The sequence below is a fragment of the Bos indicus genome, chromosome 8 (genome assembly GCF_029378745.1).
Source record: "Bos indicus isolate NIAB-ARS_2022 breed Sahiwal x Tharparkar chromosome 8, NIAB-ARS_B.indTharparkar_mat_pri_1.0, whole genome shotgun sequence".
NCBI classification, from domain to species: Eukaryota; Metazoa; Chordata; class Mammalia; order Artiodactyla; family Bovidae; genus Bos; species Bos indicus.
This window is the reverse complement of record NC_091767.1, coordinates 102,189,892-102,214,503: the sequence shown is the minus strand read 5'-3', so window position 1 is coordinate 102,214,503 and position 24,612 is coordinate 102,189,892. Positions and strand designations below refer to the sequence as shown.

The 24,612-nt window shown below is 39.0% G+C and overlaps 1 protein-coding gene across 6 annotated transcripts in view; it reads left to right on the top strand.

The window, feature by feature from the left end:
* Positions 1 to 2,169: 2,169 nt before the first annotated feature.
* ZFP37 (ZFP37 zinc finger protein) overlaps positions 2,170 to 24,612 on the top strand; it is a 97,511-nt gene continuing 75,068 nt past the window's right edge. For 3 of the 6 annotated variants that reach the window (XM_070795296.1, XM_070795298.1, XM_070795297.1), the window contains exons 1-3: positions 2,170 to 2,417; positions 7,695 to 7,821; positions 8,132 to 8,266. In XM_070795296.1, coding sequence (XP_070651397.1) covers positions 2,286 to 2,417; positions 7,695 to 7,821; positions 8,132 to 8,266 — 394 coding nt within the window. In that variant the 5' untranslated portion in view covers positions 2,170 to 2,285. Of the gene's footprint in view, positions 2,418 to 7,694; positions 7,822 to 8,131; positions 8,267 to 16,335; positions 18,923 to 24,612 lie in introns of those variants that run through there. The other 3 variants (XM_070795299.1, XM_070795300.1, XM_019966739.2) reach the window with 2 other exon arrangements.

Below are 24,612 nucleotides of genomic sequence, written 5' to 3'. Positions count from 1 at the left end.
CAAAGGGAGGGGCTGTGTTTCCAGTAGATGAAGAGGAATCTCAGTTACTATTTACCCTTCAATTTTTGCTGAATCTTTAGTTTTCTACTGCTGCAGACCAAATGATCACTAACTTTATTGGATTAAAACAACACAAATTTATTATCTGAGTTTCAGCAAGTCAGAAGTCTGAGCATGGTATGGCTGGGTTCCCATCAAGGGCACACAAAGTTGAGATTCAGGTATTGGGTGATTGTGTCCTAATCTCAGGCTCCACTAGAGAAATACATGCTTCCAGGCTCCCTCAGGTTTTTGGCAGAAATCATTTACTCTGCAGTCGTAGGAGTCGTAGCAAGGAATAACTCCTTGCTAGTTATTGTTGTGCTCAGTCATGTCTGACTCTTTGTGAGCTTATGGACTGTAGCCCACCAGGCTCCTCTGTCCATGGAGTTTTCCAGGTAAGAATACTGGAGTGGGTTGCCTTTTCCTACTGTCGTGCTAGTAGTAGCCACATCAGTTCTCAGATGTGGCTTTTAGGTCTTTATTATGTAGCTCCATCCACAGACCTTATCATATTTGGAATTTCTGACTATTAGAAGGGTCCATCCCACTTTTAAGGGTTCAGTCGATTAAATTAGGCCTACCACGATTATCTCCATTTTTTATCAACTGTTCATGGGGTTCTCTTCCAATATTCATTGGAAGGACTGATGCTGAAGGTGAAACTCCAATACTTTGGCTACCTGATGTGAAGAACTGACTCGCTGGAAAAGACCCTGATGCTGGGAAAGATTGAAGCAGGAGTAGAAGACAGAGGCTAAAATGTTGGATGGCATCACTAACTCAATGAACATGAGTTTGAGCAAGCTCTGGAAGGTGATAATGGACAGGGAAGCCTGGTGTGCTGCAGTCCATGGAGTCACAAAGAGTTGGACACAACTGAACAACTGAATTGAAAAGTCAACTGATTTGGGATCTAATCATGGGAGTATTATTCCCTCCAATTATCTCCATTTTTATCAACTTAAAGTCAACTGATTTGGGATCTAATCATGGGAGTAATATTCTATGCAACCATAGGTTCCTCCTGCACTGAAAGTTAGGGGTTCTCACAAAGGGATAACACTAGGGAGCAGAGATATGGGACCCATGCTAGAATTCTAGGCATCATAATATTTACAACATAATTTGCTCTTAAGTTGATGTCAGAAGACTAGGAAGGCATTGCTGGGACTGGGGACATCCCCTTCTTTCCTCAAAGGAAAGAGACCTCGTTTGAAATAATCCTAACTCCCCTGTCCCAGCACTTTTATACCTTTAAAAATACTCCATTCTGCACAGCTCCTCAGATGGCGTTTCTGTCTGCTAAATGAAATGCTGTCCCATTCATGAATCTCTTAATAAAGTCAGTTAGATATTCTAATTTACTCGGTTGGATTTTCTTTTTTTTAAAGCACATGCAAGTGGAAGGTGCAAAACAGGCTATGTTTGACTCTGGAAAAAAGAATAAAGTATTTGGGATAATTTTACCAACCCCCTGCCCCATAGTAAATTCCATAAGAGGGTGAATAAAGGCTGTGTCTGAATCTCCATTGTTTACTCATTACCTAGCAAACCCAAGCAATCCAATCTGCATACATTATAAAAGCTCAAGGCATAATTGTTAGTGACGTTTGTACATGAAACGGCACAATGAGAAATTATTTCTACTCCAATTGCTTGATTACAATATTGGACTGAAACATCACCATCGAACTCTGGCTCTCACTGAGGAGCGATGTGTTCACTTAATTTGGTGCGTCAGTTTTTCTCATTGCTCTCATACCATAAATGAAATATATTTCCAAGATTAGCGTTCTGTCTCTATAAAACATCTATGGCATCTGCCTGATTGGGCATTTCCTTTTTCTCCCTCCAGTTTCTCTCATTATTCCGGCTCTCTGGAATCTGCGATAGTCTGCAATTCCTTGTTTTCCCGCAGCTGGCTGCATTGACTGGGAAAAGCAACTCCAAATTCTGTCCTCAAGAATTGAAACCTCTGAGTACCGGGAGTGGGGTGTCACGCACACTGAAGCACTCTGCAAGTAGCACTCTGCGAGCCAGGTTTCTGCCGGCTCGCATCTCACCACCGCCAGATGAGCTAAACAAGCCCGGGAGCGGACCTCCGACCTCCGACCCCTCCCCGACCGCGTCTTCTCCGCTGTACGGCAGAGCCTCAGTCAACATGGCCGCGCCCATAGCCCATACTCAAGGGCACCGCCATTGCAGCTGCCGGACCCGCCGAGGCCGCGCTCCGGGTGGTCGCCATGTCGGCCACCACCTGCGCCCAGTTCCCGACAAAGCCAGCGACCGTGGACCGGAGGAGGAGTGCAGGGACAGCCGAAGAGGCCGAGTGCTTTCCGGAGATGGCTGTGTCGGGGCCCGGGGGCAGCGCTGCGGTGAGCGCGATGATGGGGCGGGGTGGTCTGGTGGTCAGCTGTCGTTTAATCGGGCATCAGTGGCTGGAGGGTTACTGTAGTCTGTGAAATAGGTGATTTGGGAATTGGAGTCGATGCTGAAGGGCCTTTTGCACGGGCGGGAGGATGATCTTAGCATCCTCAGGAGCTAAGGGATAGTGCTAGAGGGCTGTCCGTGCAGTTTAAGGAAATCATTGTTTGAGGGATCTGCGGTGACAGGGGCCTGCGCAGTCAGAGTTTGGAAGGCCGCGGGGATAAGAAATAAGGGCTTTGGGGTGTATCAGAGATTGGGGAGGACTATAGGGGTCGCAAATGGGAATGTCTACGGGAGTCAGCAATTAAAGTCTCTGTGGTTGTTAGAGATGGAATTGTTCCCCTCTGTGTGCAGAGGTGCAGGCAGGTGAGTTAGTAGTTATTGCAGTAGTTAAAGGTAAGAGATGATGATTGGGGTTTACAGGTGAAATAAAAAATCAGAATTAGAACATGCCTGGAGATGAGCCAATAGGACTTACTGATGATATGGAGCAAGAGGGAAAAGAAAACTCAAAATTTACACCTAGGCTTTTTGGAACTGGTAGATTCCATTTCCTGAGAAAGGGTTGTGTTGGAGAAGACCTGATTTGATGGCTTAAAGAAGAGCCAGGGTGGATAAGCCATAGTTCTGTTTGAGCAGTGGCAAGAAGCCCATTACATACATGTTCAAGTAGAGATGTTGAGAAATTGTTAGATATAAATCTAGAGACTTATAGAGACTTATAGTCTCTAGGAGAGACTTAGACTGAAGAATCCGTATTTGAAAGGGATCAGCATAAAGATGGCATTTAAAGTCATAAGATTGAATGAAATCATCTAGGAAGAAATGACAGGGGAGAAAAAAGGGCAAAAACTCAAAGAGTTTTGGGTCAGTCTGATGTTTTGAGTTCTGGTGGAGGAGAAGAAGGAGGAGGAGAGGGAGAGGGGAGGAGGAGAAGAAGAATGAGGTAGGCAGTAGGAGGTAACCACTGAGGTAGGAGGAAAACTGTAAATGTGTTGTCAAAAAAGCATCAAGGTTTTCAAAGCAATGGCAGTACTCAGTCCCCAGAGTATGACTACAGAGAATTTGACTTTGGCAAGTTGTAGTTCCATGGTTATTTTGATTGATTAGAGCTCTTAGAGTGGAATGACGGGTAAAATCTGGTGGGAGAGTTAAAGAATGGGAGGTAATGAAATAGAGACAGCAAGTATAGACAACTTTAAGAGTTTTGCTGATAAGGGGAGCAAAGAAATGGATATTGGATGGGACATGAGATTAAGAGAGGATTTTCCTCAGATGAATAATATTGAGACAACTTTGTGTGTCAGTGAGAATGACACAGTAGAAAGGCATACTAAGTCACTTCAGTCCTGTCCAACTCTTTGTGACACTATGGACTTTAGCCTGCCAGGCTCCTCTGTCCATGGGGATTCTCCAGGCAAGAATACTGGAGTGGCTTGCCATTTCCTCCTCCAGGGGGTCTTCCTGACCCAGGGATCGAACCCAGGTCTCCGTTGCAGGCAAATTGTTTACTGTCTGAGTCACCAGGGAAGCCCTCTCCTGGGAGAGGATTCTTAGAAAATTATTCCTGTATTCCTCTGTGCTTTACATCATGCCCCTTTTCCTTAGCTTATTTTGCTTTGAATTCTTTGCTGTTCTAAATCATAGCTATGAGTACAGCTATATACTGAGCCCTGTGAGTCCTTCTAGTGAATCATTGAACCAGAATGTTAATGGGTTAAAGCCTGGTGATACTCTAAACAAGATACGGTTTTGAAGGATGAATGAAAAACAGTTGAAAGTGTAATTTACTTCATCTTAAGGCTCTAAGATTGGGGGGAGGTGGGGAAACAACTTCTATTGGGGAACACTGTAAGGGAGCAGAATCCTCAGGCGACAAGTAGGTTTTGGTTGAAGCAAGCAGGCGATGGGACTTCCCTGGTGGTCCAGTGGCTGTAACTCCATGCTTCCAATGCAGAGGCCCCGGGTTCAATCCTGGTCAGGGAACTAGATCCCACATGCTGCAACCAAGACCTGATGCAGACACATAAATAAACATTAAATTTAAAAAAGCAAGCAGGTGAAGGAAATAGCTGAAAGGGTGTGTGTAGTGGAGTTTATTGGCAGTGGTTAGGGTTTCTGTAAAGGCTGTGTGAGGGTTCTGTTGGTGTCAGTGATTGGGGATTGATAGTATTTGGGGGTCATATCTTAGGTGGAGATCGATACGTCCCACTGGCATCAATAGTTGAGGAACCTGTGGCAATATGTGATCAGAGTGTTTATGAGGGCAAGTAACTGTGGAGATCTGTTGCTGTTAGTAACTGGAAGGTTTGCTGGGATCAGTCCTTTTGGAATTAGGAAGGACCATGCTGGCTCAGTGATTGGGAAGCCAGTAACAATTAGTGACAGGAGTTATAGGAATCAGTGACTGCAAGTTTGTGAGCTCAGAGATTGGTGACACACACAGATAATTGATTGGTGGTTTATGGCAGTGGGGATGATCTTTAAATGTTAAACAGACATGTTTGAATACATATTTATTAGCTTCAAAATTCTACAGTAGCTACCTAATAAGAGGAGAACTTTAACATGCTTTATTTAATTCCTTCTCCCCACCCACAACCAATCGTATGCATGCTTATTTTTCTTACATCATACCTCTTGATTTTAGGGATTAAATTTTTTAAAAGTTAATTTATTTATTTTGGCTGCACTGGGTCTTCATGGCTGCTTGAAGGCTTTCTCTAGTTGCAGTGATTAGGGGCTACTCTCTCGTTTCGGTGCATGGGCTTCTCACTGAGGTGGCTTTTCTTTTTGAGCAACATGGGCTCTAGGGCATGTGAGTTTCAGTAGTTGTGGCTCTCTGACTCCAGAGCGTGGGCTTGGTAGTTGGAGCACATGGGCTTAGTTGTCCTGTGGCATGAATCTTCCTGGATCAGGGATCAATCCTGTGTCCCCAGCATTGGCAGGCAGATTCTTTACCACAGGACCACCAGGGAAGTCCAAGGATATTTTTATAACAATTGCACAAGAAAGTTTGCGGGGGTCCAGCCCCGGCTGATCCAGGGTATTCGAAGGGGAGACGGCGTCGGCGACTATTTATTTATTTATCAAAGATATAAAGAGTAATAGAATGAGGATAGCTCAGTAGGAAAATTCAGTGGAGAAAAGAAGCTGAGTAGCTTGGTTTACGTGGGACCAATAAAACTTCAAGACAAGAAGTTTGCACCACTTACGTAGGCCGCAGGCGTCCTTCCGTTCTCCCGAAGGAGAGGAGACGCTGAGGCCTCCCCGGTCGGATCTTAGAAGCCCAGACATAATTAGTAAGCATGGTGGCTTCCGCGCTCCAGATGGAGACTCAGCTGGAAGTTAAAGGGAAGAATGACATGGGGAGACCAAGCGTTGGTGAGCAAGGCCCGTAGCTTTATTTTTAACAGGGGCTTTTATACCCTAAGTTACACATAGAGGATAATAGGGGATGCAAAGTCAGCAGTTTTTGATCCTTATCAAAAACCAGGGTTTCTTTCCTGCAAATTTATTGTATACAAATGGTTTAGGTGATTTACATCATCTTCTGGCCAGAAGGCCTACTAACATTTTATGACTCTTGACAAGGACTTATCAACAAAGACTTATTTTCTCTAAGAGTAATTATTTTAAGGTTTGGCGCCATCTTCCGAAGATAAAATTGCATTCCTATAGGGCGGATGTGTAATGGGTTTACAACAAAGGAAAAAATTTATTACCTTAAGGGTCTAAAGTTACTAACACCAAGGCCACTACTTATTTTTTCTACATACCAACTATATTAATTAATACACATTCAAGGATACAATTCAGGGGATGTGGAAACTTGGCAACAAGCATTGGCTCATCAATGAAATCCTTTACTAGTTTATTCTGACAGTTTCTAACTCTCTGAGAGGTTCTAAGCTATTTGAATATCTTAAGCTTCCCGTGCCTCTCGAGGCTGGGAGACTGTAAACAATCGTATGCATAGCTGTAGGAGTCCGGGTAAACTTGTCAGGTGAGTTAGAGAGCCATCTGAGGGGTTTGGATTTAAACACTCCTAATTGCCCAGGAACTTTATTAATTGGAGCTGTAAGTTAACTCTTTGACAGAGAGAGCGAGATGGTGGTGGGGGACAGCCCCCAGTAAAGTCAGAGGTGAGAGCACAAAGCAATAAAGTAGGCAGACTCTGGTTTTTGGCGGGTAGATGCTCGAGAATATCCGGGGGGACTCCTGAGGCTCGATCCCGCCTTTGCGTATGCCGAGCCTCCTTCCTCATGACCTTTGTCACGAGTGGAATGCCTCACCGGCTCCCAGCAAAAGTTTATCAAATGACTTGGATGTAACTAAACACTTTACTGGTTTTATTATTCATAGTTCTCTCTTGTATATTATTAAGTCTTTCCCAATCTCAAAATTATTCTGATCCAATTTTCCTTCTTTAAAAAATTATTCCTCTTCTCTCTCTCCTTTTCCTACCACATTCCCTATACCTCCCTCCCTTCTTCTCTTTATTTTTAAAGTACATAGGTAATATACTTTCCAAATCCTTACATACCTAAATATCTTACTTTTGCTTCCAAACATAATTGATTTTTTGACTGCTCATAAAAACCAAGGGTCTCCATTCTTCTACCTCAGAACTCTATATCCATAGTGTTTAGTTATAAAGATGAAGACTGATTCTAACATGTTTGTTTGTTGTAATTGTCTTTCTGTCTCATAATCATATGGTGTTTTTTCAAAGTACCTTCGACTGAATGGCGTATAACAGCAGAAGTTGATTTCTGACAGTGCTGGAGGCTACATGTCTGAGAGCACTTTGGGATCTGGTGAGGGCCGTCTTCCGGTTTCAGACTCTCATTAGATCCTTACTTGGCAGAAAGAGCAGAGAGAGGAAGCGCATTCTCTCATAACTCTTATAAGGGCACTATTCCCACTCATGAAAACCCTCTCTCATAACCTCATCTAATTCTAATTTTCTCCCAAAGGCCCTCTCTCCTAATATCATCACATTGGAGGGCAAGGTTTCAATCATGAATTGGAGGGACACATTCATTCCATTATAGGGACATTTCTTAATGTGGTTTTAGCCTCTCAAAAACAAAAGTGAGTGAAAAAATAACTTTATGACAAACAGTGAATGGACACGGTAGGAACAAGTAATTATTATCTTGTCCAGATCTCTCACTGATGTGGATAACATTAGACTGAACTAGGAATGTGCTGTTTTACAGGGATCGGTAACATTCAATGATGTGACTATGGCCTTTACCAGGAAGGAATGGGAGCAACTAGATCCTGCTCAGAAAAGCCTGTACAAGGATGTGATGCTGGAGAATTACAGCAACCTAGCCTCAATGGGTAAGGACAGTTCCTTTGTAATTCAAACTATACTTACTGTGATGCCTTCTCTCTGATGCCCTTGATAAGTTTATCCTCGATTTTTATGAATCAAAGAGTTGTAATCCCTTTGGGTACTAAGCAGAATACGTGTGATCCTGCCTTGAAAATGGAGGATCTACTCAGATGGGGTTTGTGGGCATTGCACTGTGAAATTTCTGAAGCCACGTATTCTTTTATCCTTTACAAGCTCTGAAACTCAGATGTTAGGGATTGATTTCTGGGATGTTTGTTGTTCTAACACTCAATTTCTGTCTTTTCTCATGAGTAGGGTATCAGGCTCTCAAACCAGACATGATATCCAAGTTGGAAAAAGGAGAAGAGCCATGGCTAGGGAAGGGGAAAGGAAGCAGACAAGGTGGCTCGAGTGAAATAGCAAGAACCAAAGAAATAGGAGCCAATGGAAGTAAGTTCCTAGTTTCTTGATGATAACTTTGGATTTCTTTCTTTCTCCCACACTTTTGTTATTTACTTTTAAAAATATATATATCTTTTCTTTCTACTGAAGTATAGTTGATTTACCATGTTAGTTTCAGGTATACAGCAAAGCAATTCAGTTATCATCTATCTATCTATCTATCTATCTTTTTTTTAAAGATTCTTTTCCCTTATAGGTTATTACAAATTACTGAGTAAAGTTCCCTGTGCTACACAGTAGGTCCTGGTTGGTTTTCTGTATTATATATAGCAGTATATTTATGTTAATCCCAAATTCCTAAATTATGCACCCCCCCCCCCTTTCTCTCTTTGGTCTGTTAGGTCTGTTTGTGTTTTGTATAGTTCATTTGTATCTTTTTTTTTTTTGGATTCCACATATAAGCAGTATCAGGTGATGCTTGTCTTTCTCTGTCTGGTTCACTTCACTTAGTGGGATCGTCTCTAGGTCCATCCGTGTCGCCACAAATGGCATTATTTCATTCTTTTTATTGGATGAAAATTCTGTTGTATAAATATACCACGTCTTCTTTGTCTGTTCATCTGCTGATGGAAATTTAGGTGCTTCCCTGTCTTGGCTGTTGTAAATAGTGTTGCAGTGAACATTGAGGTGCATGTATCTTTGCTCATTACGTCTTTCTCTAGATGTATGCCCAGGAGTGGGACTGCGGGATCACATGGTAGCTCTATTTTTAGTTTCTTAAGAAACTTTCATATAGTTTTCCATAATGGCTGTACCAATTTACATTCCCACTAACAGTGTTGGAGGGTTCCTTTTTCTCAGCATCCTCTGTAGTATTTGTTATTTGTAGATTTTTTTTTGATGATGGCCATTCTCACTGGTGTGAGGTGGTACCTCATTGTGGTTTTGATTTGAATTTCTCTAATAATTAGTGATGTTAAGGATCTTTTCATATGCCACCTGTATGTATTCTTTGGAGAAATGTCTATTTAGATCTTCTGTCCATTTTCTTGATTGAGTTGTTTGGTTTTTTTGATATCAAGCTATATGAGCTGTCTGAATATTTTGTAGATTAAGCCCTTGTCAGTCGCATCATTTGCAAAAATTGTATCCTATTCCATAGGTTGTTTTTTTTGTTTTATTTATGGTTTCCTTTGCTGTGCAAAAACTTTTAATTTGGTCCCAGTTGTTTATATTTTTGGTTTTATTTCAATCTTTACTCTAGGAGAAAGTCCATAAAGAGATCACTGCAGTATGTCAAAGAGTGTTCTGCCTGTGTTTTCCTCTAGGAGTTTTATAGTATGTGGTCTTCTTCCCATTTTGAGTTTATTTTTGTATGTGGTGTTAAAGATGTTCTAAATTCATTCTTTTACATGTATCTGTCCAGTTTCCCCAGTACCACTTATTGAAAAGACTCTCTTTTCTCCATTGTACATTCTTGCCTCCTTTGTCGTATATTAATTAACCATAGGTGCCTGGGTTTGGAATTCTTCAAAGAAAATTTGTTCTGAAATTCTTCTTAAAGGTTTTAAGGGTCTTAAAGACCCTTCTTTATTAACCGGGAAGTAGCAGTAGGAAAATATCAAAATCTCCCACGGGAATAGGAGTTCAAAGATTCTCTAACCTTGGAGATTCTAATATGTCTTCCTTCTGTGACCCTGCCCACATGGGAAGTCCTCATATGAGATTCACTATAGTTGTGAGCCAGTGTGGTTTACGGGAATTTGCTTATACCACTTGTATCAGTCAACTTAGGCTAAGTTATGCCCCATTAAAGAAAGAGCACCCCCCCCCACCTCCCCAAATCTTAGTGGCCTACAAAAAGAAAGTTTTGTTTCTTGCTCAAGCTGCAGTCCTTTCCCACATTATCTTGTGACCTACACTGAAAGCGCAGTCCCTATTTGGCAAATTCTGATCTCATTACAGAGGGAAAGAAGAAGGAATGGAACCATATGATGAGTTAAAAAATCACTGCATGTGGTAGATATCTCTTTCTTCTTAACATTTTATTGGTTCTTTAGTCAGAGCAGGTCACCTTTCCACTCCCAAATTCAACTGGATAGGAATGGGAGGATTAAATGGTCATGCAGTGGGGCTGGGAGGAGTAATCTACAAGGAACAATAATGCAGTCTGCTACACTACTTGGGTTATGTTAGGAAAAATGGTGAAAAACAGAGCTCTAAACCTTGGGCACCAGACAATCAGATGCCTAACTGACCCATCCATATATAGCCATCTTTCCTAATCTAGACTTTCCATTGCTCAGTTTTGAGAAAGAGCAGTGAACCCTTTTAACTGTTTTTTTAGCTAATCCCATTCCTGCTTACTCTTGCAATCCCATGGACTGCAGCCCGCAAGCCTCCTCTGTCCATGGGATTCTCCAGACAAGAATACTGGAGTAGGTTGCCATTTCCTTCTCCAGGGGATCTTCCTGACCCAGAAATCAAAACCAGGTCTTCTGCATTGCAGGCAGATTCTTTACTGACTGAGCTGTGAGGGGAGACTTTACCTCTCTAAAGCAATGCTTTTAAAAATTATCCCCCTTTTCCTAATATCCTCAGCTTTTCCACCTTTGTTCACCCACACTCTGAGACCCCATAGTATCAATTTTCTCTCCTTAGGTATTTAGACATTCTTAGATCTGTCTTCTTTCCAAATCTCTTGGCGTGATGCTCCTGCCCCTCATTACTTTCCATTTCCCCACTTTCTCTGTGAAATGCTCTAGACCCATGGTCTATACCACCATCATTATTTCCATTTCCTCCCTAACCCTTGCAGTTCAGTTAAGTTCAATTCAGTTGCTCAGTCATTTCCAACTCTTTGAGACCCCATGGACTGCAGTATACCAGGCTTCCCTGTCCATCACCAACTCCCGGATCTTACTCAAACTCATGTCCGTCGAGTCAGTGATGCCATCCAACCATCTCATCCTCTGTCATCCCCTTCTCCTTCTGTCTTCAGTCTTTCCAAGCTCATCAGGGTCTTTTCAAATGAGTCAGTTCTTCCCATTAGATGGCCAAAGTTTTGGAGTTTAAGCTTCAACATCAGTCCTTCCAATGAATATTCAGGACTGATTTCCTTTAGGATGGACTGGTTGGATCTCCTTGCAGTCTAAGGGACTCTCAAGAGTCTTGTCCAACACCACAGTTCAAAAGCATCAATTCTTCAGCACACAGCTTTCTTTATAGTTCAACTCTCACATCCATACATGACTACTGGAAAAACCATAGCTTTGACTAGACAGACCTTTGTCTGCAAAGTAATATCTCTGCTTTTTAATAAGCTGCCTAGGTTGGTCTAACTTTTCATCCAAGGAGCAAGTGTCTCTTAATTTCATTGCTGCAGTCACCATCTGCAGTGATTTTGGAACCCAAAGAAATAAAGTCTCTCACTGTTTCCACTGTTTCCCCATCTATTTGCCATGGAGTGATGGGACCAGATGCCATGATCTTAGCTTTCTGAATCTTGTCCAGACAAAGCTCTAATTCCTTGTCTTATATTTTACCTCCTTACAGGATAGCTCTTTCTCAGATGATCAGAAATTGAAAGCTTTATCTTTCTTTCTAAATTAGAGCTTCCTCTCACCTTCCCTGTTTTTATCAGTGTCAAATTTTAGGCTTGTCTACCATGGAATTCCCATGAAACTTTGCTCTCTGTGCTCTCTTTTACTATTCTTTCCTTAGTTCCTGTTTTTTTTTTTTTTTCTCTCAATTCTGACTGACATCACTCAAATCAGATTCATATTATCCCATTCCTAAATTGCTCCAATTCTTAGGTAGACTTCCTAACTTCCCCCCTTTAGAAAAATAATTCATCTTAGATGTTGCCACCAAACGTTAAAACATACAGTTATTATATACCACTACAGTCTCCCAAAAAAGGAAGGGCAAGAAAGGCCTTCTCCATTCCCAAAGAAAGGCAATTCTAAAGAATGTTCAAACTACTGCACAATTGCACTCATCTCACACTCTAGCAAAGTAATGCTGAAAATTATCCAAGAGAGGCTTCAACAGTACATGAAATGAGAACTTCCAGATGTTCAAGCTGGATTTAGAAAAGGCAGAGGAACAGAGATCAAATTGCCAACATTTGTTGGATCATGGAAAAAGCAAGAGAATTCCAGAAAAACATCTACTTTTGCTTTATTGACTACACCAAAGTCTTTGACTGCATGGATCACAACAAACTGGAAAATTCTGAAAGAGATGGGAATACCAGACCACCTGACCTGCCTCCTGAGAAATCTGTATGCAGATCAGGAAGCAACAGTTAGAACCAGACATGGAACAGTGGCCTGGTTCCAAATTGGGAAAGGAGTCCGTCAAGGCTGTATATTGTCACCCTGCTTATTTAACTTCTATGCAGAGTACTTCAGGCTTCCCTGATAGCTCAGTTAGTAAATATCATGACATCTGGTCCCATCACTTCATGGCAAATAGATGGGGAAACAATGGAAACAGTGACAGGTTTTATTTTCTTGGGCTCCAAAATCACTGCAGATGGTGACTGCCACCATGAAATTAAACAACGCTTGCTCCTTGGAAGAAAAGCTATGACAAACCTAGGCAGTATATTAAAAAGCAGAGACATCACTTTACCGACAAAGGTCTGTATAGTTAAAGGTATGCTTTTTCCAGTAGTCATGTATGAATGTGAGAGTTGGACCATAAAGAAAGCTGAGCATCGAAGAATTGATGCTTTTGAATGTAGTGTTAGAGAAGATTCTTGAGAGTCCCTTGGACTGCAGGGAGATCCAACCATTCCATCCTAAAGGAAATCAATCCTGAATATTCATTGGAAGGACTGATGCTGAAGCTGAAACTCCAGTACTTTGGCCACCTGATGGGAAGAACTGACTCATTAGAAAAGACCTGATGCTGGGAAAGATTGAAGGCAGGAGGAGAAGGGGAAGACAGAGGATGAGATGGTTGGATGGCATCACTGATTCAATAGACATGAGTTTGAGCAAGTTCTGGGAGTTGGTGATGGACAGGGAAGCCTGGCGTGCCGCATTTCATGGGGTCACAAAGAGTCAGACACGACTGAGCAACTGAACTGGACAGAATAGCCCCCAAATTAGCAGAATATCCATAATATCTTTTTAAGTTTCTTCTAACTCTGAATTTTCAAGACTCCGTGAATTTCTCAAGGCTGGAGGGACCAGTCTGTCAAATGACGAATGAAGAGAATTCATAGTTTTTGATTCCTCCATTCATGGCTCCAGTTTTGACTATCTTTACTTTTCTCGCTGATGCTTGGTGTTACAACTAAAAAATATTCCTAAGTCATTTAATATGTGCTCTTTTGTCATTGCTGTAGTGACTCTATTCTTGGTTCAAGTTCTTACTATTATCCTTGGAGGTTCTTCAAGGAAGGACTGTTTTCTGTTCCCTCCAATGATTGTTGGTTCTAGTGAGTTCCATGCTTCGGTTTCTGAAGTTACGGTAATTTTAGCTTAAAATTTATGTCTTAATTACCGTCTCAAATTCAGGACAGGCTTATAGCCTTAATTATGTGCTCTGCCAGACCAGACTCCCCTAGTATTATCCTACCATTATGCCAGTTAACTAGTTAAGAGTCTCCTCTCCTCCCCCATGGTAAATTTCTCTTGTGGTGATGTGTATCTTTTTCAACTGTCAGTTGGGACCAGCCAAATCATCATTGTAAGAGGTTCTTATAATGTTATACCTCAAGAGGAAAGGTCTGAGTTTTGATCCCTTTCTTCCCAGAAGGCGATTTGCCTCCATCTCTCCCAGCATCTTTGGGCATTGGAAGATACAGCCTTTGTCATGCTACAGAAAAGTTCTTGTTATACTCTTTCTCTCAGGATGCTTGCATCACTTAAAATTTCCTAAATGAAAAAGCAGCTGGCAACTCCAGTTCTTCCTACTATATCTATACCACTACTTTATGTATACTTATAAAAATTGATCTACTCTATGGGAATGAATCTCTTAAAAATTCTCCATAAAAGCAATGATATTTCCCAGCCATATATTCAAACACCGTAACTCCTTTCTATTTGAACCCAGTTTTTACTTTATCCATGTAATGTTCTTTCACTACTAAAATGACTATTTACTTTTTATCTTTTTTCTCCCTGAAATCATGGGGACTCTTATATGTGTTTCTCCCTTTGAGTCTCTTTAATTCCTATCCTGAAGCTTTTTCTGTTTTTTCCATGTCCATAGTTGATAAAGGCCACCCCCAAAATGGTGGTCCTAGATCCTAAGTTGTTTGGTTTTTACATATGTAGTGTCCATATCTAGCTAACAGAAGTCTTCAAGCTTCAACTCTAAGTTCTTAGGAAAATTGTTGGATAGCTAGGGTTGATGTTTACTGTTGTCCAATCAGTTGCTTTCAACCAGAAGTTGGATCATATACTAAAAACATATTACTGCTGCTTACATCTGTCAGTTTGAGTTTGGTCTCAGAGAACAGAAGCCTGGGTTGAGAAGATAGCTCAAAATGTATAATTGTATAGTGTATGGAGGAAAGAACGTGAGCAATTGCTTAGAGTTGGGAATTAGCTTAAAATTTATAATTGGCAATTAGAGTGACCTGACAGGAAGGTGTGCTCCATAGCAAACTATTGGAAAACAAGTGTTTGTGTACACTACAAATCCAATGTCATAAAGTTTATTTGCCAGTCTCATCACTGTGAATTTTATAATATGGTAAAGGCATCAAGTAACTCAGAGAAGGAGCTTCCCCAGTGGCTTAGTGGTAAAGAATCTGCCTGCAATGCAGGAAATGCAGATGACACAGGTTCAGTCCCTGGGTCGGGAAGAACCCCTGGAGGAGGGAATGGCAACCCAGTCCAGTACTCTTGTCTGGAGAATCCCATGGACAGAGGAGCCTGGTGGGCTACAGTCCATAGCGTTGCAAAGAGTCAGACACACTTTAACATAAGAGTCAGATGTGTTTTAGTACAGGAATGCCATTATTATATTAATCATAGGTGGGAGCAGTAGAACATCCTTTTCTACTTAATCCCTCAGACACCTATATTCAGTACTGTTTGATGAGCTTACTTATTTTCTCTTATTTTGGCTCTTTGGGGAGCAATAACAAAATTTTACTTGTGCTATCCTAAGTAAATGGAGGAATTTATTATAAGGCCTTTGTAACCTAAGGGATGGTACTTGAGCCAGGGACTAGAGCCAGTACTGGAAAGCCATTAGGAATTGGGATTGTGTAAACAATCTCTTTGAGAACACATGATCTTACATCTGTGCTTTTCTGTGGATATATGCTTTATTCTTTGTGCTGATGAACTTTCAGTTTACATGGGAAGGATATGGCTTTATAATACTTGTCTAGTATCATTTTAAAATTTATCACCCAGTGGAAACTGACTAGAGTCCAAATTTTTACAAGGTATACTCTAATTGGACATCTTGGCTTGAGCCAGATGTCCCTGACTGTGACTAAGGAGATTTGGATGAATATAGTATAGGCTGTTGGAGACAAGCACTATGCATGAATTTGAAGTTATTAATGCTGGGAAGTTTGGGCAGAGGAGAGACTTCAAAAAGTGTCAGCTAAAATTACAAGCTCTTTTAGCTTCATCTCGTTTTTATTTGCTGCTTTTTGTGTTTATTTCATCTTTTATCCCAGGTTGCAAGGTCATATTTATAAACAGTCAAAGTTTTTTCTAATCACCATTGTCAGTTTTCTTTTTCTGTCTTTACTACAGCACTTTCCCTCTCAAGTCCAAAATGACAGGAATATTTGCACTCGATATTTCATTCACTTTGGGAAACTTTGTTGTTGTTGTTCAGTTGCTAAGTCATGTCTGACTCTTTGTGACCCCGTGGATTGCAGCATGCCAGACTTCTCTGTCCTTCACGATCTCTTGGAGTTTGCTCAAACTCATGTCCGTTGATTCGGTGATGCTATCCAGCCATCTCATTCTCTGTCATCCCCTTCTCCTCCTGCCGTCAATCTTTCTCAGGATCAGGGTATAGGCTCAAGTAAAGATTCAACCCCACAACAGGGCATTTCTCTATAAGTTATATTCAAAAATATGAGAGTGCAAAGATTCACAAGAGTGTCTCATTGAATTTCACTTTAGAAGAAGTCCATCAAGATGATGACCAGCTAAAGAACCACCAGAAATCTCAAAACAAAATCCTTAGGGGAGTTGCATTCAAGAAAACAACTCTGACTAAGAAAAAGAGCCACGAACGTAGTTCATTGCAGAAAAAAAATGTGAGTACAAAATATATTCCTTCAAAAAAAAAGCTTCTTAAATTTGATTCACATGGAAAGAATTTAGACTTACCTGCTGACCTCAGAAACTGTGCAGAAAAGAAATCTGATGTAGCTAAAGAGCATAGGAAATCATTCAATCATAGCTTATCTGATACAAAGAAAGACAAAAATCAAATTGGAAAAAAATGTGAGAAATCATCTACCTATAGCTCATCTAATGGGCCTGACAAAACTCAAACTGACAAGAAATATACTGAACAGGACAAAATTCAAACTGGAGAAGAACATGAGAAATCATCCAGCCATTGCTCATCTCTTACTAAGCATGAAAAAACCCAGAATAAAGTGAAACCCTATGAATGTAATGAATGTGGGAAGGTTCTCAGCCATAAACAAGGACTTGTTGACCATCAGAGAATCCATACAGGGGAAAAACCATATGAATGTAATGAATGTGGGATAGCCTTTAGCCAAAAATCACACCTTGTTGTACACCAGAGAACTCATACTGGAGAAAAACCATATGAGTGTGTTCAGTGTGGCAAAGCCCATGGTCATAAACATGCTCTCACTGACCATCTGAGAGTTCATACTGGGGAAAAGCCCTATGAATGTACTGACTGTGGGAAAACCTTCAGACATAGCTCAAACCTTATGCAACATGTGAGATCTCATACAGGTGAGAAGCCCTATGAATGTAAGGAATGTGGAAAGTCTTTTAGGTATAACTCATCTCTTACTGAACATGTGAGAACACATACAGGTGAAATACCATATGAATGTAACGAATGTGGAAAAGCCTTTAAGTATAGTTCATCCCTTACTAAACATATGAGAATTCATACAGGTGAGAAACCCTTTGAATGTAATGAATGTGGGAAAGCTTTCAGCAAGAAGTCACACCTCATTATACATCAAAGAACTCATACTAAAGAGAAACCCTATAAATGTAATGAATGTGGAAAAGCCTTTGGACATAGCTCATCTCTTACTTACCATATGAGAACTCATACAGGTGAAAGTCCATTTGAATGCAATCAGTGTGGGAAGGCCTTCAAACAAATTGAAGGTCTTACTCAACATCAGAGAGTTCATACTGGGGAGAAACCCTATGAATGTAATGAATGTGGGAAAGCTTTTAGCCAAAAGTCACACCTCATTGTACATCAGAGAACTCATACAGGAGAGAAACCCTATGAATGTAATGAATGTGGAAAAGCCTTCAATGCAAAGTCACAACTTGTAATACATCAGAGATCCCACACTGGAGAGAAACCTTATGAATGTAATGAATGTGGAAAAGCCTTCAAACAAAATGCATCCCTTACCAAACATATGAAAACTCATTCAGAAGGGAAATCTCATGAGTGAAATTAGAGTGGGAAATCTGAACAAAAGGTTTTATTTAAACTTATAAGTATTCTGAACTTAAAGGATATTAGAAAGCCTTTAATAAGAAGTCACACCTTGTTATGGATGAGAGAATTTGAAAATGAATCTTCACATAGAAGAAATGGATGGAGAGTTTAAATTTGATACTAAACCTTTTGTATAAAATATTGTTATAAATGATCTATATATTCAGACTGAAATATAAAGCTTTTAAAATTGTTAATAAATAACCAGTACACTAGAGAACCAGATTACATATTCTGACAATTCCTGAGTGGCTTGAGTGTTGTGTCTTTAAGCACCATGTATGAGAATTAAGTTTGCATATCTGTTTAGTGCCATGTATAAACGTCTGTGACTGTTGGTATAAGCTTCATCTTTGATGCTATCACACAGGTCTTTGTATTATCAGAAAACTTTATAAGAGGATTATTATTTATATAAAAATGTTAATGCAAAATTAAGAGAAAATGAAAGAAATCAGTTGAGGACATGCAGGTGCCAAAAGGGAATACTATCAAAGATAACATTGTTGGGTGAAATAAGCAGGTTGCTCAACTATGTATATAGTTTGTTCCCATCTATGTACAAAAGGGTGTGTGTGTGTTTGCATGTCTGTCTCTGTGTATGTATATATTAATATGTTTGTATACATGTATTTGTGTGTATGTATGTATGTGTGTATGTGTATATACATGTTTTTTTATGTAAATAGATTGGTTTGAAAAAATACAGAAGAAACTTAGGGGTTGCCTTTGGGCACAGGCCTACAGGAATGAGGTCTGGGATAGGAGAGAGACCTCCTCTTTATTGTATACTGCTTAAATTTTAAAATCATGTACATATATTATTTTCACAATTAAAATCCTTTTAATATGTATAAATCAACACTAATGAAAATTTTCACTGAACCCACTCTGTGATGTGATTTGACTAAGTAAAACTTTCTAGGCTTATTCATAAATGAGCATATGGTATTAAATTTGATATTGAATTCACAAAGGCTTTTCTTATCAAACATATTCTTTCATTAAAATAATAAATTACAACTATTACTTGGAGCTGTTTCTTTTATTTACTATAATTTTAAAGACTGAAGATGAACTGTGATTGTAGCTGAATAAAAGGGGTTTTCTGAACAATCACTCCACTTTATCTCATATTCAAAGTGCTTTTATACAAATACCTCAATCTGGGATTTCAAATGTACTGCAACAAATGGCTCTACTTCCTGTTCTTGCCCAATAGCAGACCTTGTGAATAGATCAGTGCACTCTTTCTGAGTGAATCTAGACTTGGCCTCAGAGTATTCTCAAGCATGCATTCTAGAAGGTACTGTTAATGCATTTGGGTTTGCACAGGAAACCTGTTTTGCTATTTTCCTCATGAGTTATAGATTTAATAATACAGCTGAACTGTTCTAAAATGTAAGTTGTTACACTAAAAACAGTAACATAAGGACAAAAAATGGTTTTGTAATATAAGATAAGAATAATGTTTGATATATATGTCATCTTTTACATTTTTCATAGCACATTCACTACATTACCTGATTTGTTCCTCAGAATAAACATGAGTTGGTAAGAAAGACTCTAGTCATGGTCAATACTTCTCAATAAATATTTCAAATAAATAAGTACTGTTCTAGCATAATTATAGATCCTTAATAATATGTGGTTAAATGCTATCTTTGCAAATATTTCCGGTCCCAGCAGCTGCCTACTGACCTCATTTTTTTGAGAATTGAAAGGTATAAATATTTAAAATAGAACTTGTGTTTGTGTGTGTACATGTACACATGCATGTATTGAAAGATCAACTCATGAATATTATGCACTCATTACCAAGTAACTTACGTACTCTCAGGTGAAGACAATGAAATCTGAAAGTCATTTCCATCAGTAATTTATTACCAAATGAAAATCTGGCACTATACACAGAATGAATTCATCACTGTCTAGAGCTGTAATAAATCTCACTTTTTAGAAGAATAAAGCAGTTGCATGTATGACCAGATTAACTTTCTTACATCTCTTGGAGAACCCACAATAGTGCCACACCTGGGATGGTCAAGAGTATAGTGTGCCTGAACATTAAAAATGAATGCTGAAATTCGTCCTGTGCAGTAAAAAATGAATTAAAATTTAGCATCAATGAATGAGGAAATAATATTTGAAAACAACTAGAGGCAAACAGTGAAAGAAAATAGACATACAGATGTGAGTCCAAATCAATGATACGGTTGGTTGGGCGTGCATCACAATGGCCTGGAAGGCTTGTTACTAGAAAGACTTTAGAAACAGGCCCCACCCACAAAATTTCTGACTCAGTAAGTTTGTGATCTGGCCTGAGAATTTGCATTTTAAATAAGTTTACAGAAGATGATGTTGGTCGGGGACCACACTTTGAGAATCACTAATCTGAATAATTGTTTAAGTAAAATTTTAAAATATTTTTAAATGTTCCTGAAATATTTCTTCAATATAAAGAAGAGGAAGGGCATATATCTGTGGAGTTAGTTATTATATTAACAGTTTTAAAACATTTATTTCTTCATGAACTTTTGATCACGTGTATATTATTTGCTGGGCACTATTATAAATCTTAGGGACATAGCAGTCAACAAAAAAAGAAGGAAAGAAATCTTGTCCTCAGCTTAATTCTAGAGTGGGAGACAGGCAGTAAATCTAAATATAGTTGCCCCACAGGGGATTGGTTCCAGGACCAGCCAGTTACCAAAATCTGAGAATGCTTAAGTCCTATAGTTGGCCCTATATCCAAGGGCCATATCCAAGAACTCAACCAACCATGGATTGTGTAGTACTGTATATATTTATTGAAAAATATGCATGTATAATTGGACCCATACAGTTCAAACTGTAAGCAAAATATAGAATATGACAGAGGGTGACGAGTGGTATGGTAAAGGACAAAACAGAGAAGGGGAATGCAATTGTAAGAGAATGCCGTTTTAAATTTGATGGTAGTGGTGATGGAGTAAGCTCAATCTCACTTAGTGGTGACACAGTCTTGAAGAGTGCAGAAGCAAGTCATATATATATGATGAAAGAGCTTTCCAGACATACATGTTTTAGAATCTGAAGGTGTGGAAAGAGAAAGATGCTGAACATACAGAAGAGGAAAAAGTAAGAAAATTTTCCATTAAATCAAAAATTTTAAATAATCAGGTTTGCAAGAGAGGTAGAAAGCAAGATCTCTCTCTCTCTCTCTCTCTCTCTCTGTCTTTCTAATGGGAGAGCACACAAACAAGCAGTTTATTTATTTAAGTCAGAAGCAAGACAGAAATACATACTCCGAGAAAAAGGGTATGGGCATCCTCTCTGATGAGGAGGAGCATAGTAAAGAGGTAATTTTCATTTTTATTTTTAAAGGATTTCATTTTCCCAGTTAGACATTTGAAAAAAAAATCTTTTTTTTTTTGGCTGAGACAAATGGTTTGCAAAAAAAAAAAAAGATCTCTCATACACTGCTTTTCGTAGTCAAGTTAGTACAACGTATTTAAATGTAAATCTGACAGTGTACACTGCACTTCTACTTCCAGGAATCTCTTCTATGATACACAGTTAAGGTGTAATATAGTGATCACAGAATACAGAGAAGTTGGATAAAGCAGTCAATTGCCAATTAATTGATTAAATAAAGTATGACACCCTCATTAGATAGAATTTGATGTGGCAGAGGAAGATAACTTGAGAGAAAACACACAGTTGGCTTTTTTTTTTTTTTTAACATGAAAAACCACAAGACTGAGTTTATAGCAACCTCAGCTACTGGAAAATGAGGAGAGAATCCCAGAAAAGAGGCACGAAGAGGGAGGACCTCAGATTATGTGAATAAACTGCCCTAGTCTCTGGCTGACCGTGAACCATGCATGGTGGCACAACTATCTTTTTGTCTTTTGAACTGAGCTTTCTTTTGCGCTGCTACTGCAGAGAAAGAGTTTAAAGTTTGAGTTCAACAATGTTAATTACTTGCTAAAAGCTTTAACACTCCTCCAAGAAATATACAAAATCCTGAATTGTCATGATTTATCACTCACAATATCTAGGATACAAGAAAATTCAGATTAGGAAAATGTGACCCCATTTCAAGAAAACAACCAACCCAGAAATTGGAATAGCAAATGAGGATATTATTATAGATATTATAACTATGCTTAATGAAATAAAATATGCTCCAAATGAATAAAGATTTTTTAACTCAAGGAAGAAATGGAAATGAAAGAAAAACCAAAATAAAATTCTAGAACTGAAAACACAATGTCTGAAATTTAAAATTCACAAGATAAATGTACCAAATGTAAATTACAGGGAAAAGAGTCACTGCCTTGAAATAGATCCGTAGAAATGATCAAACAAGTGAGAGAAAAATGATGACAAGACATTAACCTGCAACCTGTGGGACCAAAAAAAAAAAAGTCTTACATCTATGTAGATGAACTCCCAAAAGGAGAGTGAGGAGAGAATGGGACATACTAAATATTTGAAGATATAATGGTTATTTCCCCAAGCTTGGTAAATGATATACTGATTTGAGAATCTTGGCAAACTCCTAATAGGATAAAAATGAAGAAAACCATGATTAGAAACATCCTAAACACACTTGAAGATAGAAATAAAATCTTGAAAGCCAGAGAAGAAAATGACACATTTTATGTGATAAAAACAGTTTTAATGATTGGTGACTTATCATCAAAAACTGTGGAGGCCAGAAGACAACAGTGGATCAGTATCCTTAAAATGCTGCAGAAAAACAAACAAAAACCTTCAACCTCAACCTCGAATTCAATAGCCAGCAAATATATCCTTTAGAAAATGGAGGTGAAATAATGACATTTTAGATAAATGAATTAAGAGAATTTATCCCCAAATACCATAAATTTCTTTAGACTGAAGGGAAATAATACCAGATGGAAACTTGGTTCTTCAAGGAAGCATTAAAGAACATCAGAAATGGCAAATATAGAAGACTATTCTAACCTGTTGCTGCTGCTGCTGGTGCTGCTGCTAAGTCGCTTCAGTCGTGTCCGACTCTGTGCGACCCTATAGACGGCAGTCCACCAGGCTCCGCTGTCCCTGGGATTCTCCAGGCAAGAACACTGGAGTAGGTTGCCATTTCTTTCTCCAATGCATGAAAGTGAAAAGTGAAAGTGAAGTCACTCAGTCCTGTCCGACTTGTAGTGACCCCATGGACTGCAGCCCACCAAGCTCCTCCATCCATGGGATTTTCTTTAAAATAACGTAGGGTTATTTAAAACAAAGTTTATAATAAATAAAATTATTATTATTATTTTTAAGGGCTTCCCTGGTGGCTCCCTGGTAAAGAGTCTGCCTGCTAATGCAGGAGACACAAGTTTGACCCCTGATCTGGGAAGATCCCACATGCTGCACAGCATCTAAGCCCATGCGCCACAACTACTGAATCCACCTGCCACTGTTAATAAGATATCCCTTATTAATTTGAAAAAATCCTTTTTATCCCTAGTCTAAGAGGTTTCTTTTTGCTTTCTTATCGTGAAAGCATATTGAATTTTATCAAATGCTTTTTTCTACATCTATGGCATATGGTTTTTCCTTTTATGCTTTTAGTAGTTTTATTTCCTGACTTTTAAACATTAATCCAACTTACATTCCTGACATAAACTCTGCTTTTTCATATGTTATTTTTATATGTTGTTGTGTAGCTCATTCCTGTTGAGTAATCTGGTTTGAATATTGTAAACTCTTTGGCCTTCCTATTATCTGATCTCTTTCTCCTCAAGTCAGTGAACCCCTGGGCTCTCTTTGAAATATTCTTCCCTGAGAATTTATCCTGAAGTCTTCCTCCAGGATGCAGACTGGGGCAATCGTAGAGCTCACTGGATCTATTTTTCAAGTATCATGGTTCTGTACTGTTATTCAGTGTCTTAAAACCACTGTTTTATATGTTTTTGTCCAGTTTCTAAGTTCTTTAAGCTAAGAGGGTGAATCCAGTTTCTTTTATTCCATCATGGATAGTTGTGTAATTCTTAACCTCCAACCCCACTCCCCTAACAGGATTTTTAAGAATGGAGTGATCACATTTATTTTCAACTTCATCTGAAACTTAAAATACAAAAAATTGCCCAAAATTTTCTGTAAAGAACACTCACAGAGAATTTATCTACATGATAAACTTATGTAAAAAACAACAGTAATTAGTGTAGTATCGTATTGGGATAGGAGTAGCTTAGTAGTAAAAAAAAAAAAAGGCTGAGATATATATACATATATATATATATATATATCTCAGCTTGGACAATGCAGATTTGGACTGCACAGGTCCACTTATATGCAGATCTTTTTTCTATAGTAAATGCTACTTGATATATGGTTGTTAAATCTGTGGATGCAAAAACTAATACAACTTGGCAAGTGTGAAATTATCCTAAAGGGAGTTAATTGTGTGATGCAAATTTGTGAAGGTCTTAGATATTGTTATCTTATTAGTTCTAGCCCCACAATAAACTCCACCTGCTTACTGAGATAAACAGATCTAGCTAATATTTGATGCTGATCTCTTCTCCTCCAGGTTATGTATGAATAGGAACAGACTACCATTTTTTGCATCTCTCTAACATCTGTTTTTTTCTGTGTTCTGTTACCATCACTTTGTTTTTGATTGATCCATATTTCTCTACATGTACTGCTGCCATCAATAGGGTTGTAATCATGTCCATTTATGCATGATTACTTATGATACCTAT